General features: G+C 38.8%; 1 protein-coding gene across 1 annotated transcript in view; it reads right to left on the bottom strand.

Moving 5' to 3' along the window:
• LOC121985296 (glycerophosphodiester phosphodiesterase GDPDL4-like) overlaps window positions 1–16,566 on the bottom strand; it is a 78,410-nt gene that overhangs the window by 39,437 nt on the left and 22,407 nt on the right. The window contains exons 3-4 of the mRNA XM_042538659.1: window positions 3,009–3,118; window positions 2,388–2,889 (exon numbers count right to left, since the gene is read on the bottom strand). Of these exons, the coding sequence (XP_042394593.1) occupies window positions 2,388–2,889; window positions 3,009–3,118 (612 nt within the window). The remainder of the gene's footprint in view (window positions 1–2,387; window positions 2,890–3,008; window positions 3,119–16,566) is intronic.

The raw sequence follows: 16,566 nt of genomic DNA on the forward strand, positions 1-16,566 counted from the left end.
AATGCATCTTGTCTAGCAATCCTCAGTTTGCCTCATACAACCTTCTCAGAACTATGCCAACCTCAAGCCATTAAGCTACCAACCTAGTCACATCAGGTAGTCACTCTAGAGTTGCTCCAACACGACCTAAGTGATCCTGGTCTTACGGTCCCTCAGATATCCAATACCAACTTTCTCTGATGTCTTTGAACCACCAAGCCACTATGCATACCACTTTAGCCATGCCAAGCTAACATCCTTATGCTCAACCTTGGTGAACCATAAGCTCTCCAATCTCTATGTGTGTTCTTACAAATTCCTAGACACTCAAACACACATTAAATACAACAAAAACCCTAACTTAAACGTTTTGCCCAAATATCAAAACTCGAAATTGCACCACACCACTTGGAGCACGATTGCATTAACAAATATAACCCATGGGGGCTTAGGGGTTGATCATCAAGTGTTAAAGGGAGAAAAACCAAGACGATACCTCAACTCACCCTTGAACTTGGTTAAACCTAAGTTGGGTCACCAAACAAATTTATTTGATTGACCAAAGGCTTGGTCAACGAATAAAACTAAGCCAACTAAATTAGAGAAATCCAATCCATACATATGAATAAAGTTGCTTTGTTTAAGGTTAGTCAACTGGATGATCTTATTAATTGGCTAACAATGGTGTAGTCAATTGAATGACTATTTTTAGATAATTAAACATGTAACATTAGGTTTCCAATATTCATATGTACAGTTCAGTTGATTAAGGCATTATTTTTAGCCTTTTAAAGTGAACCTTAGAACCAAGGGTACATAAGCTCTTAGAGTGTTTTTTGGCACCACGAACATACAGAAAGATTATATGTAAAACTCATGTGCTCATCAAGATTAAGTGCCTAAAGCAATTCAAAATGCATGAAACAAGTTGAAGGCTTTAACATCTCAAGCCTTTGGTAATTTGCTTCTTCTCTATTCTTTCATTTTTCATCTTTAAGAAGAGGTGAAGATTATTTGTTGAAATAAATTCCAATTAAGGTCAATATAAGGGAAAGCTTGTGAAATCTTCAAGGTGTTATCTTAGAGGTTGTGAACCTAGACTTTTAGATACTTACTCTGGCTTTTTTTCAAGAGGGCAATAGTGGATTTGTGGTAGGGCAATAAATTCCAGAAGTGTTGTAGGCTGGGGCGTATTTTGAAGAACATTAAATATTCTTACTAAGACGTATTGCTTTCTTTCATATTTTATTTCTGCTACAATTCTAATACTATAATCATCACACATGTAGTTAGCTCAAATTTAAACTTGAATTTGTTCAAAGCATATTAATAATTGAGCATTGTCTATTCATGACCCCCATCTAGTCGATTATACACAATCATAACCGAACATATAGAAAAAACTATAAAAACTATTGCTTTGTTAAAGAGAGTACAATTTAATAACATTATCACCTTATTTGTGAGATAGCAGATTTGCTAACCAAATTGTTAAATTGATTTGTAACAAGTTGAAGTTTTACAAAATATTTATATGTTTGTATGCTCATAAGTAAATACATGAATTGTAGGGATGTATTTGTAATATTTCTTATTCCTTAGTATCATCTATATATAGGTAGATGGGGACTTTATCTAATGAATAATTTTCCTGACAACAATTAAAATTATATAATACTCTTATTTCCATAATCTCCATCCTATCCCACTTCATCAACTTTTGGCACATTAACATATCATATAGTATCCATATATAATATTCAAATCAATTTTCATAGATGTCAAATTTTGTGCAACTTTCTAGATGTCAAATAAGGAGTCCATAGTAATTGCAACCTAACTATATATTAGGATTGTGAACTATTTATTAGCAAGAAGGCTAAATGTTCAGTTGGATAAAAGGCTAGCTGAGTTGCAAATTTTATCCTCTTTTTTCTATGAACTTAAATATAATATCCTGTGACACTCAATTCTGTCTCACAGTTCACAAACAATTTCAGTATTCCTTGGAAAGGAACATTTGGTCATTCAGAAGGCTCGATCAAATGGAATTGATAGTTGAATTTGTATCTATCTACAATGTAAATGAATGGCCTTACATAATTGCAACTGATGCAATGCAGCTATTTAATTACACATTGAAACTCTTAACAGTTAATCCAAAATGGTAATCTACTTCTAGATAACAGAACTGATGCAAAAGCAACAAACAAAATACACCTTTAGTTGCATAAATAAGCACTCAAATGATAAATTATATCAGTTATCTAATCTGGAGAAGAAATCAGCTATATAAAGATTGTGCAAATCAAGTAACAAATAGGTCTTCCATCATAAATATTTAGGCAACCATGGTAATTTTAGATGAGAAAACAGCTTATTTTTCTGTCCAGTAAAAAAGGACTTGCCTACTGCCTCAGACGGAGTGATTGGATAGTCCGACACTACACCATCAACTGAGAAGAAACCGTTGTCAATAAAAGAGAGGTATTCTGCCAATGGATCATAGCTATAGTTGTAGCTAAAAAGATTATCATTTGCAAAATCTGATGCATAAATCTCCAACCCAGCACTATGAGCATCAGCCACAATAGGTGTATAAGGACTTAGATAATTGTCATCGGTAACTGGCCAAATGTAACTCTTCGGAACAAGTATTCCAGAAGCAAAGGTCTTAATATATGTGAGATTTGTCAAGAGAGAGGCATATGTCAGGTTGGTAGACGGTTCCCTTATGCCTTCAGCAAGAAAGCGGAAAATGAGCTTTGTTGTGGTGTTCCTAAATCTGTGTTCTATGCCACTAAGAAAAAGCAACTCTGGTGAAGACAAGTAGTTCACAACAACCTGCTTTGTCACAGAAAGAACATAGCTTCTCATGCTCAAATTGTGCTGCCTGTAGAATATATCATGCTGCATATGGAATAGACCATCATAGAAGTTAGGTGGATATTATCCCTATTGTGGATCTTTCATATCAAGAAATATTTGATAAGTAAAATGAATATAAGCGAAGCTAAAAATAGGCTAACCTGTATATTTAACCAAATGCCAAAGGGCTTTATCCTTCTCAAATCAGGGACAATAAGTATGGATCCTTGGAAGTCAAAGTTGGGTGTCCGTGAATAAATCGCTTGGGTTACTGTTCATGGTATGAAGCATGAGCATATTGACCAATCAGCATAATAATATAGAGAGAGAGAGACATGTCATTTGCGTGACTGTTACTAGGTTAGAGCAATGTATTTGAATGACATCATATACACATATTGTAACTTGTAAATAAGTCAATAAGCAAATGTGAATATCTAATATTACTTACCACCATATTGCTCAAATCATGAATAATGTGTTCCATTAGGAGGACTAGTTATTTTAAATCTTATAAATTTCCATGAAACTATAATTTTGATAAAATACTAATTCTTATGAAAGTATCATTCATCTTACCCTTTATAGTTACCTTTTACACCATTCAAATAAAATTATATTTCACACTATTCCATTCTCCAAGAAATCCATATTCCTAGTAAGCTAGACAAATTAAGGGGGGAATAGACAGAGAAAGACATGAGTTTGATAGATCAATGTTGTATTGGGTTCGTCTCAATACGAAGTAACAACCCAATGTTGGGCCCAATTGGCCAATAGTGCCATGCAAACCTTAACTTAAGTTTAAGGTTTATTTTCCATAACGTTTGTATTTGTGACGGGTAAAATTTTACAATAGAAAATTTCATGAGAGAAGTATTTCAAAACCTAGGAGATGTTGTAGGGTGAGTTTGAAGGATGTGAAAGACCTAGAGTCCTGTAGTGAAAAGCGTTTTCTTCTAAATGAGTGTTTTTTAATGTTGGAGGAACATTAGACACTATATATGAGTTTTTTTTGCTTTCCTCAAGTGGTATTTGGGAGAGGAGTCTAGGAAGCATTAAGAGCTCCCTTATATAGGGTGTGGGTAGAGGATTAGCCAAAATGTTTATTACACCTGTAGAAGAGAAAAAAATATATCTCGATTATCTTTTCTATCAAATACAACAGTATTTATATACATAAGACTCCCTATAATTATGCATATCAATTGTTAATCACAATCAAGCTAATCAATCACAATCCCAATAATTAAGCTACTGTATTCAACACTCTCCCTCAAGCTGGAACATATATGTCAATCACATCCAGCTTATCACAAAGTTTGGAGAATTATTTTTCTCCTAATACTTTAGTGAAAGCGTTAGCAACTTTGTTGGACGACGATGTGAATGGAGCATGGTTTAAAGTGTCGTGCCGAGATGGTCGAAACGGATGAAACATCTCGTTCCGCCCGACGACTGCGATCGGCACCGGCACAACCCGGCACCAGACTCACGACAGCTGCGACGTGTTGCGCGACGTCATGGCCACAGAGGAGGGGTCGCTCGACCCCGCAACAGCAATGGAGGGGTCTCATAACCCTTCCGCTGCCGTCGTCACGCGACCCTGCGACCGCTACAAAGGGGTAGCACGACCACCACGGTCGTACCAGAGGAGTCACGCAATCCCCACGGCCATTGTTAAGGGGTCACGCAACCCCGCAGCAACGTAAAAGTTGTGCGATCTTGCGAGTGATATCAGATTTCAGATTTTTTTTTTTTAAATTAAACTTAAGTTAATTATTTTAACCAACTCCTAGATATGATGGAGATAATCGAGGCTTTATTAAACCCTAATAAAATTATCTAATTAATTTTATATTTCATTTATTTTAATTTAAAAATTATAATAATATTTTTATTTATTTATTTATCTATTTTCATATTAAAAAAATGTCACGGGTTCGAATCCTGAAAACAATCTCTTGCAAAAAAAACAGGTTAAGGCTGCATACAATGGATCTTTCCCCGGGACCCTGCATGGCGAGAGCTTCGTACACCGAGCTACCCTTTTTTTATCTATTTTCATATCTTTTCCCTTTTTTAAAGATTATTTGTTATATTTTTTATTTTGTTTGTTTTTTAAATATTTTATTTTTTTAATTAATATATTTTATATTTAAAAAATACTAAAATTATATCGGCATAACACGATACGACGCCAAAACTGTACCGTTCCAGTCCAAGACTGAAACCTTGGTACGGGTCGAAATTTTAAACCTTGGAATGGAGTAGTAATTTTCTGACTCATTACACACTCACGAATAAAGTGACTGTTAACTTCAATATGTTTAGTCTTCTCATGTAAAACTGACTTAATTGCAATGTGAATAGCGCTTAATTATCACAGTACATAGGCAATGGTTCATTATAGATGAATCCTAATTCTTCAAACAAATTCTTTAGCCATAACATCTCAATTACAGGTGAGTCATGGCTCTATACTCAGCTTTGGCAGTTGACCTAGTAATGGTAGTTTATTTCTTACTTCACAATGTTACTAGATTTCCACTACATAAGTGCAATATCCAGAAGTGGACTGCCTGTCGGTCTTTGATCCAGCATAGTTGACATCAGAATTGTAACAACCCAAATTTCCTCATTTCGAGTCCTGATAGTAATAAAAAATATTTAGAAATGCTTTAGAAATATTCTAGAAATTTTTAGAGTATTTTTATGCAATTTTTGAAGTTCGTTTGGTATTTTTACCAAAAGAAACAAGTTGCAAAAATAAAGAGGTTAAGCCGAGGTTCGAACCGGAGACCTCCAGTTAAGCAAAGCCTTAAGTTGTCTCGGCTGACCAGGAACCAGCAGGGCCGTGCTGATTAAAGAAAGAGTGAAATTAATTTAAGTAGTAGTTAATAACAGAAAATAATTAGGTATAAAAGAGGTTCGGCCGAGGTTTGAACCCGCGACCTCCGACCCGAACCGAGACTTAAGCGAAGCGTGATGACCAAGAACCCAGCAGGGCCGTGCTGTTTAGAAAAGATAGCGAAATATATTTATGTGGTAGATAGTTAACAGAATATTGGAGTTATAAAGGGAGAACTTAGGGATTAATTTGCCGTGACTAATTTCTTCTCCTCTCCTCTTCTGCGTGCGACGGTGATCTGCTCGAGCGAAAACAGAGCCGAACCTAGGGTTCGTCTCCGGCGGCCGACGAGGGGTTAATTTCATGGGTTCTTTACATGGTTGTGATCCTCTCGTTGAGGAGAAGTCGTAAGCACGAAGCAGAGGCCGAGAGCTTGAGTCTTCCCGAAGCCCTAGCTGCCTTTCTTCGGTTGTAAGTCCAAGAACGCCAAGGTAAGTGCTTCTCACCTGCAGTAGGAGTAGTTCCGAACCTTTGCTCTTCTTGAATTCGAAGCATGTTGCAAAGATTTTTGATTTTAATTGTTGCTGCTGTGAATCTCAAAGGAAAGAAGCAGATTCGTTGTTAGCCTGAGTTTTTTTGTTTCTTCAAGCTTGAATTTAGTATTTTAGTTGGTTGAATTGGATTTGTGGTATGTGACTTGATGAGCATGTTCGGGTTGAATGGAAGTTAGCAAATTTTCTATTTTTTCCTCTGTTGCCATGGCACATAACGCGAAGAGCGATTATGGTTTGGGTTTACAGTAGAAATTGTTTTTGGTTCTTTGCTGTGGACTGAAGGTTAAGTTTGCAGTAGCAATTTCTTTACAGTAGCAATTCCCTTTTGGGTTCTCTTGCCGTGGCATTGAACAGGAAGATTAGATGCAGTTTTAGATATGTTTAGTGTTGCAGTATTTCAATTGTTTAGCAATTGCAATTTCTCAATTGTTTAGCATGGCAGTTTTAGATATGTTTAGTGTTGCAGTATTTCAATTGTTTAGCAATTGCAGTTTCTCAATTGTTTAGGATTGCAATTTTAGATTGAAGTATTCAGTTTAGTTTGTCATAGTTTTTATAGAGCATCTCAGTGCAATTTTTATTAAGCATCTCAGTGCATTTTATTAAGTATCCTAGTGCAGTTTTGTTAAGCATCTCAGTGCAGTATTATTAAGCATTTCCGTGCAATTTTGTTAAGTTTTTTTAGTGCAGTTTTATTGAGTATTTCAGTGCAGTGTTAATAAGCATTTTAGTGCAGATTAGTATAAGACATTCTTTTATTAAAAGTATTAACAAGTATAAGTATTTTACTTGAGAAGGCTAGTACCCGACTTCCGAGGTTGTCGTTAAACAAATCCAAGTGTCCGTTTCCGAGGTCTCGGCCCTGGTAAGACCAAGGTCTTTACCCTCATAGGACTAGTCGCTCGCTACCTCAGTTTCTATTAGGGAGCGCGCATTTGGTACTAAGCCTGGGCCCAAGAAAGAAAAAATTATTATTTTTAAAGTATAAAAGTATAAGTTTTTAAACAAGTAGAATAAGCTTCACATAATTTTAAAATTCAGCAAGTTTAGCTTTCTTTTATGCTAGCATGTTGTTAGATGAGCATGAGCAGCTTTACATGTTTAGCATTTCAGTATGTTTGATTCCTCTATTATCAGATGAGCATGTGTAGTATTTCCTTTAAAGCATTCAGTTTTAGATTTATTCTTATTCACGTGCATATTCGAGTTTTGTGAGTTAGATAGCGCTTACTAAGCAATTTTACTTATAGTTGCATTTCCTCTTACTGCAGATAAAGGAAAGGAGAAGTTATAGCGAAAGAAGGCGACAAGGTGGTGCAGATGGATGTGTGATGTCTGGACTATAGAAGCCTTGGGACTTAGTTTTAAAATTCATTAAGATTTTGTATTCAGTATGTTAGAACTATTTTCTTTCATGTTGTTAGATTTGCATTGGATATTTTATTGTTTTAGAACTCTTCCTATTAATTGCTATGTACAATAGTTTCATGATTTGAGTTGTAGTATCATTGTTGCATGCATGTTCAGATTAATAGATATGTTTTTAGCATGTATACACAGATTGATATGTTTTAGTTGGTATATATGCTGGAGTAGAATGTAGAGATAAGTTATTTATGTCTTCCGCTGTTACTTATTATATGTTTTGAGTTTTTGAGAGTTTTAAGTACTGATAATTACATGTGAGCAACATTAGTTAAGTAAAGTTAATAGTCCAGTAACGTCTCATCCTACAGACTAGTAGAGAGTAGGGTGGGGTGTTACAAGTTGGTATCATAGCAGTTCCTATTCTCCAGCATCACACATCAGCACCATCCTTGCCGTCTTCAAGTAAGAAAGTATTTTAAAAAAATTCTTTTATTTAGTATGTTTTTCCTTATTATTGGTAGTACAGAGAAATCCTAGAAATATTTGCTTATAAGTGCAAAGGTGAGATAAAAGTTCTTGTTTGGTTCTTCTATGTTTTTATATTTATGTCTAGGAAGAATAGAGACGATTTCAGTTTTTCTCTTTCTACATAACTAGATGTCAAGAAGAGGACGTCCCCGTATCGCTCGTACTGAGGACCGAGCACAGGAGAACGAAGAGCCCAGAACAACTGAGCCTAATCTCTCTGAGGTTATTGCTCAACTTCAGAGACAAGTAGCAAAGCAGCAACAAGTGATCGTCAATCTGATGGCTAATCGGCAGCCAATTCCCCCCACTCCTCAAGCCAGCTAAGATAGAGGACAAGACAGTAGGGGGTCAGAAACCCCAATCAAGTAATCAGAACTAGAAGGGTAGGGATAACAAAAGGAAATGATGGGATACAGGAGACAGCCAAAAGGGAGGTCCAGTAGACGAGCAAGCCAAGTTCCCTCCCTGTCCTAAATGTGGGAGACTACATCCAGGAGCCTGTCTTTTGGGCGTGACTGGATGTTATTCATGCGGTCGAGAAGGACATCTGGCTAAAGCGTGCCCTAACAAGTTTAAGGCACCTCAGCAACAGGCAAAGTCATACGGGAACAAGCCTCAGTTACATTACATACCTGCAACTCTGGACGGACCCCAGCTCAGTCAAGGGAGGTTGGAAGCCCCACCAGTTCCAACCAGTGCCAGAGTCTTCTCCCTCACTAAAGAGAAAGCTGCTAGTGCCTCCACGGTCGTAACAGGTCAAGTAGTTATTTTTCAGCATTTAGCTACTGCACTATTTGATACTGGGGCGACCCATTCTTTTATATCAGTACCCTTTGCCAAAAAATTTCAGGTACCGACAGAGAGCATGAACTCTAAGTTCTTAACAGCTCTACCTTCTGGGGAAGTCGTGGAGTTCAACTAGTGACTCCGGGCTGTACCAGTCGGAATTTCAGATCGAGAGTTATATGTCGATCTAGTAGTCCTTACGATGCAAGATTTCGATGTCATTCTGGGCATAGATTTTAGAGCGCTGAACAAAGTAACAGTTAAAGACAAGTACCCTCTTCCCAGAATAGATGATCTATTTGATCAGCTCAAGGGGGCAACGGTGTTCTTTAAAATAGACCTGCGCTCTGGGTACCATCAGTTGAAAGTGAAAGGAAGTGTTACACCGAGAACAGTTTCCAGGACCAGATATGGACACTACAAATTTGTAGTCATGCCATTTGGTGTGACTAATGCACCTACGGTCTCCAGGGACTTTATAACAGGTCTTCCAAGAACCACTAATGAGTACGATGCGATATGGGTAATAGTGGACCGAGAAATTAAGAGACTAAGGAAAAAAGAAGTACCACTAGTGAAGGTCATTTGGCATCAGAAGCGCGAGGAAACTACTTGGGAGCGTAAGGACAGTATGAGACAGAGATATCCGGAGTTATTCTAAGTTCGAGGACAAACTTTTTATGAGGTATGGGAAATTGTAACAACCCAAATTTCCTCATTTCGAGTCCTGATAGTAATCAAAAATATTTAGAAATGCTTTAGAAATATTCTAGAGATTTTTAGAAATTTTTAAAGTATTTTTATGCAATTTTTGAAGTTCGTTTGGTATTTCTACCAAAAGAAACAAGTTGCAAAAATAAAGAGGTTGAGCCGAGGTTCGAGCCGGAGACCTCCGGTTAAGCAAAGCCTTAAGTTGCCTCGGCTGACCAGGAACCAGCAGGGTCGTGCTGATTAAAGAAAGAGTGAAATTAATTTAAGTAGTAGTTAATAACAGAAAATAATTAGGTATAAAAGAGGTTCGACCGAGGTTTGAACCCGCGACCTCCGACCCGAACCGAGACTTAAGCGAAGCGTGATGACCAAGAACCCAGCAGGGCCGTGCTGTTTAGAAAAGATAGTGAAATATATTTATGTGGTAGATAGTTAACAGAATATTGGAATTATAAAGGGAGAACTTAGGGATTAATTTGTCGTGACCTAATTTCTTCTCCTCTCCTCTTCTGCGTGCGACGGCGATCTGCTCGAGCAAAAACAAAGCCGAACCTAGGGTTCGTCTCCGGCGGCCGGCGAGGGATTAATTTCGTGGGTTCTTTACACGGTTGTGATCCTCTCGTTGAGGAGAAGCCGTAAGCACGAAGCAGAGGCCGAGAGCTTGAGTTTTCCCGAAGCCCTAGCTGCCTTTCTTCGGTTGTAAGTCCAAGAACGCCAAGGTAAGTGCTTCTCACCTGCAGTAGGAGTAGTTCCGGACCTTTGCTCTTCTTGAATTCGAAGCATGTTGCAAAGATTTTTTATTTTAATTGTTGCTGCCGTGAATCTCAAAGGAAAGAAGCAGATTCGTTGTTAGCCTGAGTTTTTTTGTTTCTTCAGGCTTGAATTTAGTATTTTAGTTGGTTGAATTGGATTTGTGGTATGTGACTTGATGAGCATGTTCGAGTTGTATGGAAGCTAGCAAATTTTCTGTTTTTTCCTTTGTTGCCATGGCACATAGCGTGAAGAGCAATTATGGTTTGGGTTTACAGTAGCAATTGTTTACAGTAGAAATTGTTTTTGGTTCTTTGCTGTGGACTGAAGGTTAAGTTTGCAGTAGCAATTTCTTTACAGTAGCAATTCCCTTTTGGGTTCTCTTGCCGTGGCATTGAACAGGAAGATTAGATGCAGTTTTAGATATGTTTAGTGTTGCAGTATTTCAATTGTTTAGCAATTGCAATTTCTCAATTGTTTAGCATGGCAGTTTTAGATATGTTTAGTGTTGCAGTATTTCAATTGTTTAGCAATTGCAATTTCTCAATTGTTTAGCATGGCAGTTTTAGATATGTTTAGTGTTGCAGTATTTCAATTGTTTAGCAATTGCAGTTTCTCAATTGTTTAGCATTGCAATTTTAGATTGAAGTATTCAGTATAGTTTGTCATAGTTTTTATAGAGCATCTCAGTGCAGTTTTTATTAAGCATCTCAGTGCATTTTATTAAGTATCCTTGTGCAGTTTTGTTAACCATCTCAGTGCAGTATTATTAAGCATTTCCGTGCAATTTTGTTAAGTTTTTTTAGTGCAGTTTTATTGAGTATTTCAGTGCAGTGTTAATAAGCATTTTAGTGCAGATTAGTATAAGACATTCTTTTATTAAAAGTATTAACAAGTATAAGTATTTTACTTGAGAAGGTTAGTACCCGACTTCTGAGGTTGTCGTTAAACAAATCCAAGTGTCCGTTTCTGAGGTCTCGGCCCTGGTAAGACCAAGGTCTTTACCCTCATAGGACTAGTGGCTCGATACTTCAGTTTCTATTAGGGAGCGCGCATTTGGTACTAAGCCTGGGCCCAAGAAAGAAAAAATTATTATTTTTAAAGTATAAAAGTATAAGTTTTTAAACAAGTAGAATAAGCTTCACATAATTTTAAAATTCAGCAAGTTTAGTTTTCTTTTATGCTAGCATGTTGTTAGATGAGCATGAGCAGCTTTACATATTTAGCATTTCAGTATATTTGATTCCTCTATTATCAGATGAGCATGTGTAGTATTTCCTTTAAAGCATTCAGTTTTAGATTTATTCTTATTCACATGCATATTCGAGTTTTGTGAGTTAGATAGCGCTTACTAAGCAATTTTACTTATAGTTGCATTTCCTCTTACTGCAGATAAATGAAAGGAGAAGTTATAGCGAAAGAAGGCGACAAGGAGGTGCAGATGGATGTGTGATGTCTGGACTATAGAAGCCTTGGGACTTAGTTTTAAAATTCATTAAGATTTTGTATTCAGTATGTTAGAACTATTTTCTTTCATGTTATTAGATTTGCATTGAATATTTTATTGTTTTAGAACTCTTCCTATTAATTGCTATGTACAATAGTTTCATGATTTGAGTTGTATCATTGTTTCATGCATGTTCAGATTAATAGATATGTTTTTAGCATGTATACAAAGATTGATATGTTTTAGTTGGTATATATGCTGGAGTAGAATGTAGAGATAAGTTATTCATGTTTCCGCTGTCACTAATTGCATGTCTAGAGAGTTTTATGTATTGATAATCACATGTGGACAACTCTAAATAAGTATAGTTAGTAGTCCAGTAGCGCTCCACCCTCACAAACTAGTAGTGAGGAGGGTGGGGTGTTACAAGAATAGGCTTCAATCTTTAGGTGTCCATTTCTCATAAGTGACAAGCTTTTCCTTGAAGATTTCTTGATATACTTGTTAGAATATGTAAATATATATAGTGGTATTTATGTAATTATGTGGTATACATCTTTCCTCTGAAAAGTCTAACTCGTGCTATCTAATACACGAGGTTTCTTTTCTTTTTAACATGGTATCAGAGCCAAGTTAAAGCAAACCCTAATTTCCTAAGAAAATCCTAATTTTTCTGCATCATCCTCCCATCCCTGATCCCGCGTCTGCGGCGCTACTCCATCGCGCGGACCGACCGACGCTCATCTGCAGCGCTGCTCCTCCCCATCGCCCAAGTCGCTCCTCCGCGTCCAACCGCGTCTACGCAACCTGCTTCATCTCGCGCTCCCGTCGCCCTCTTCCTCCTCGGAGGTTTCGCCTCCGGGGATTCCTCGTGCTCCTCCGCGCTTCCAAGGCCATCGTCAAGGGGTGCAAGGCAACCAAGCGCTTCGTCCCCATGGGATTAGACCCGAAGCTTCCGTCCGCGGCAAGGGCTAAGCTCGAGGCTTGCCTCGGCGCCGCCAGTTTACTCAAGGACACCAGATCCCTGCTCCTCGCTGGTGGATCTCTGGGGGTAGAGCTTCTGAAAGGCGGATACAACCCATCGGATTAGGGTTCATCCTCGCATCTCTTGTCCTCATTCGATCGCAGTCCCTCAAACCCATATCCACTGCCATCACGAGCGCTAATCGCTAGTGCTGCTTCTTCGTCGACACAAGCGAACCGATTGTCCTCAGTCTTTCTTCGCAGTTCTTTCCAAACTGATCAATGGCTACATTCGGCGTCCCAAAGTCGGATATCTCAATCTTTACCAACCACATCATTGCACCCCTTTCTTCCGAACAGTTGGATGGTAAGAATTACGTCTCTTGGGCCTCTCACATTGAGCTTTGGCTTGTTGGACAGGGTTATGAGACACATCTCACTCAAACTGAAGAAGATGTTTAAATCGTCGATCGTCCTCTATGGAAGAAGGTTGACGCTCAGTTGTGCCGAGCCACCATCCATCCATCTCTTAGGAATGTCTTCCGTACTTACAAAACCTGCAAAGCTATTTGGACACAGGCTCCACAACTCTTTACAAACACCTCTCGACGACTCTATCAAGTTTGTGAAAATCTCATGATCATCCTGAGTGCCCATCAGATTAAGGATTCAATGCCAACTTATCTAGGTTCAGTCTCTAGCCTTCTTTGTGACTTCAATGAACTGCTACCGCCTGCAGCCACTCCTGTAGAAGAGCTTAAAAATCAGAAGAAATTTTTTATGTCTCTAGCTTTATATGATTTGCCCACAGATTATTCTTATGTTCATGATCACATCCTGGGCAGCCCCACAGAAGCTACCATGGACAATACGTGGGCGACTCTCCTCTGTGTCCCGGCCAAAGTCTTGACGATGCCTCCTTCCGTTCCTGTTGACTCGTCAACTTTGGTTTTTCGACATAACAACAGACCTCCACCTCGCAAGGGTGGCAAAGGACATCCTTGGTGTGATCATTACCACCGACCGAGACACATGATTGATAAGTGTTGGAGTCTACATGGTTGACCTCCTCGCGCTGCTCAGATCGTTCAGAGTTCTGTTGCTTCTTCAGCTTCTGCTTCACAGTTAACGCTAGAGCCGACCCCACTACCTTCCTATAATGACTTTCTGAAATGGTTTGAGGATCGTCAGACTTCTGATTCCACTGCTACCGTTGCACACGCTGGTAATTCCTTTGCTGGCATATCTCGCTCTTCTGATTCTGGGGCCACCGATCATATCATTGATAATAAAATCCCTATTTTCTTCTCTCACTACTTCCGGTTATTTACCAATAATCACCATGGTCAATGGTTCCTAAACTCAGTCCCAGGGTATTGGTATTGTTCATCCTTCTCTGTCTCTTTCCATTCATAATGTTCTTTATATTCCTGGAGCTCCCTTTAATTTATTGTCAATAAGACTTACTCGGTCTCTTGATTGTGTCATTTCTTATACTAAAACGTTTGTTTCCTTACAGGACTGAAGTATGGGGAGGATGATTGGCTTCGGATGTGAGTCTCATGGCCTATATTGGCTTCAACAGCTCTCTCTTGTTGGTTCGGCGGCGACATCTCCACTTCTTATCCATGCTCAGTTGGGACATCCAAGTCTTGATAAGTTGAAACAATTATATCCTAGTCTTTCTCACTTAGAGTCTTTGTCTTGTGAGTCGTGTCAGTTAGGTAAGCATGTTCGTAGTTCTTTTTCTCCTCGCATTGAAAGTCGGGCTACGTCTCCTTTTGCTTTGGTTCATTTTAATGTTTGGAGTCTGAGTCGTGTTTCTTCTACATTGGGGTCAAAGTATTTTGTTACTTTTATAGACGATTTTTCCCATTATACATGGTTATATCTGATGAAAGATCGTTCAGAACTGTTTTCTATTTTTGAAACTTTTTTTTATGAAATAAAAACTCAATTTGGTACTTCCCTTCGAACTTTGCAAAGTAACAATGTGCGCGAGTATTTATCTGCTCAGTTCAGTACCTTCTTGGCATCTCATGGTGTGTTGCATCGCACGTCTTGCCCTCGTACCCCTCAACAAAATGGGATTGCAGAACGCAAGAATCGTCATCTCCTCGAGACCACCCGGACTCTTCCTTCTTCATTCTTATGTTCCTCATCAGTTTTGAGGTGACGTCGTACTTACTGTATGTTATCCCATCAATCGCATGTCTTCCTCGACTCTCCAGGGTAAAATACCTCATCATGTACTTTATCCTCATCAGTCTCTTCATCCTTTACCACCTAGGGTCTCTGGTTCTATATGTTTTGCTCATGCTCTTGATCCTGGCATTGACAAACTCTCTCCCAGGTCTCATAAGTGTGTCTTCCTTGGGTATCAACGGTCTCAGAAAAAGTACAAGTGTTATTCCCCTACTCTCCGTTGGTACATTATCTCTGCTGATGTCACGTTCTTTAATTCGGTCCCATTTTTTGGGCCTCATGCATCTCCATCCGAGTTTTCTCCTTCTCCAACTACACCAATGACTATCTTTTGTCCTCTGAAAGAATCTCTATCAGCTCCAGCCTTGTCTCCTCCTTTGCAGGTTTATCAGCATCGTCCTCGTCCTATTTTGCCTCCGCCCTGCAATGACACTGCCGAAGACACATCTTTGGAGCCAAGTCCTTCACATCTTCCTCTGGTCCTGTCTCCTGAATCTGATATTCCCATTGCACTTCGAAAAGGTATGCGTTCCACTCATAATCCTTCTCCTCATTATGTTTCTTTGAGTTATCATCGTCTTTCTCCTTCCTATTATTCTTGTCTTTCTTCCTTGTCGTCTGTTTCTCTTCCAAAGACTGCAGGTGATGCCTCTGCCCATCCAGGATGGAAAGAAGCCATGCTTGATGAAATGAGTGTCTTACAGAGCAGTAGGACTTGGAACCTCGTTTCTCTACCACTTGGGAAGTCAGTGGTTGGTTGTCGATGTGCGTTTAAGGTGAAAGTTGGTATAGACGGCACGGTTGATCGGCTTAAGGCTCGTCTCGTCGCTAAAGGCTATACTCAAGTATTTGGATTGGATTATGGGAACATTTTTTCTCCTGTTGCCAAGATGTCTTCTGTGCATCTATTCCTGTCCATTGCTGCAATTCGTCATTGGCCCTTTATCAGTTGGACATTAAAAATGCATTCTTACATGGTGACCTACTCGAGGAAGTCTACATGGAGCAACCTCCATGTTTTGTTGCTGGGGGGTCTTCTGGTCTTGTATGTCACTTGCGGAAATCTTTATATGGCCTCAAGCAGTCACCTAGAGCATGGTTCAGTAGATTTAGTACTGTAATTCAACAATTTGGCATGACTCAGAGCGAGGCTGATCATTCTGTCTTTTATCGTCACTCATCTACTGGTTGCATCTACGTAGTGGTTTATGTTGATGATATTGTCATCACATATAGTGATCATCTCGGGATTTCACAAGTGAAACAACATCTTTTTAAATATTTCCAGACAAAGGATCTCGGCAAACTCAAATATTTCCTAGGGATAGAAGTAGCACAGTCTAGGATCATCATATCTCAAAGGAAGTATGCAATGGATAGGAATGTTAAACTCAAAGACGGTCGACAATCCCATGGATCCTAATGTCAAGCTCCTGCCAAATCAGGAGGAGCCTCTTTCAGATCCTGAACGGTACATGTGATTAGTAGGGAAACTAAGCTACCTTACTGTCACTCGTCCGGATATCTCATTTGCAGTAAGTGTAGTAAGTCAGTTT

This window comes from Zingiber officinale, chromosome 5B (assembly GCF_018446385.1).
Source record: "Zingiber officinale cultivar Zhangliang chromosome 5B, Zo_v1.1, whole genome shotgun sequence".
NCBI lineage: Eukaryota > Viridiplantae > Streptophyta > Magnoliopsida > Zingiberales > Zingiberaceae > Zingiber > Zingiber officinale.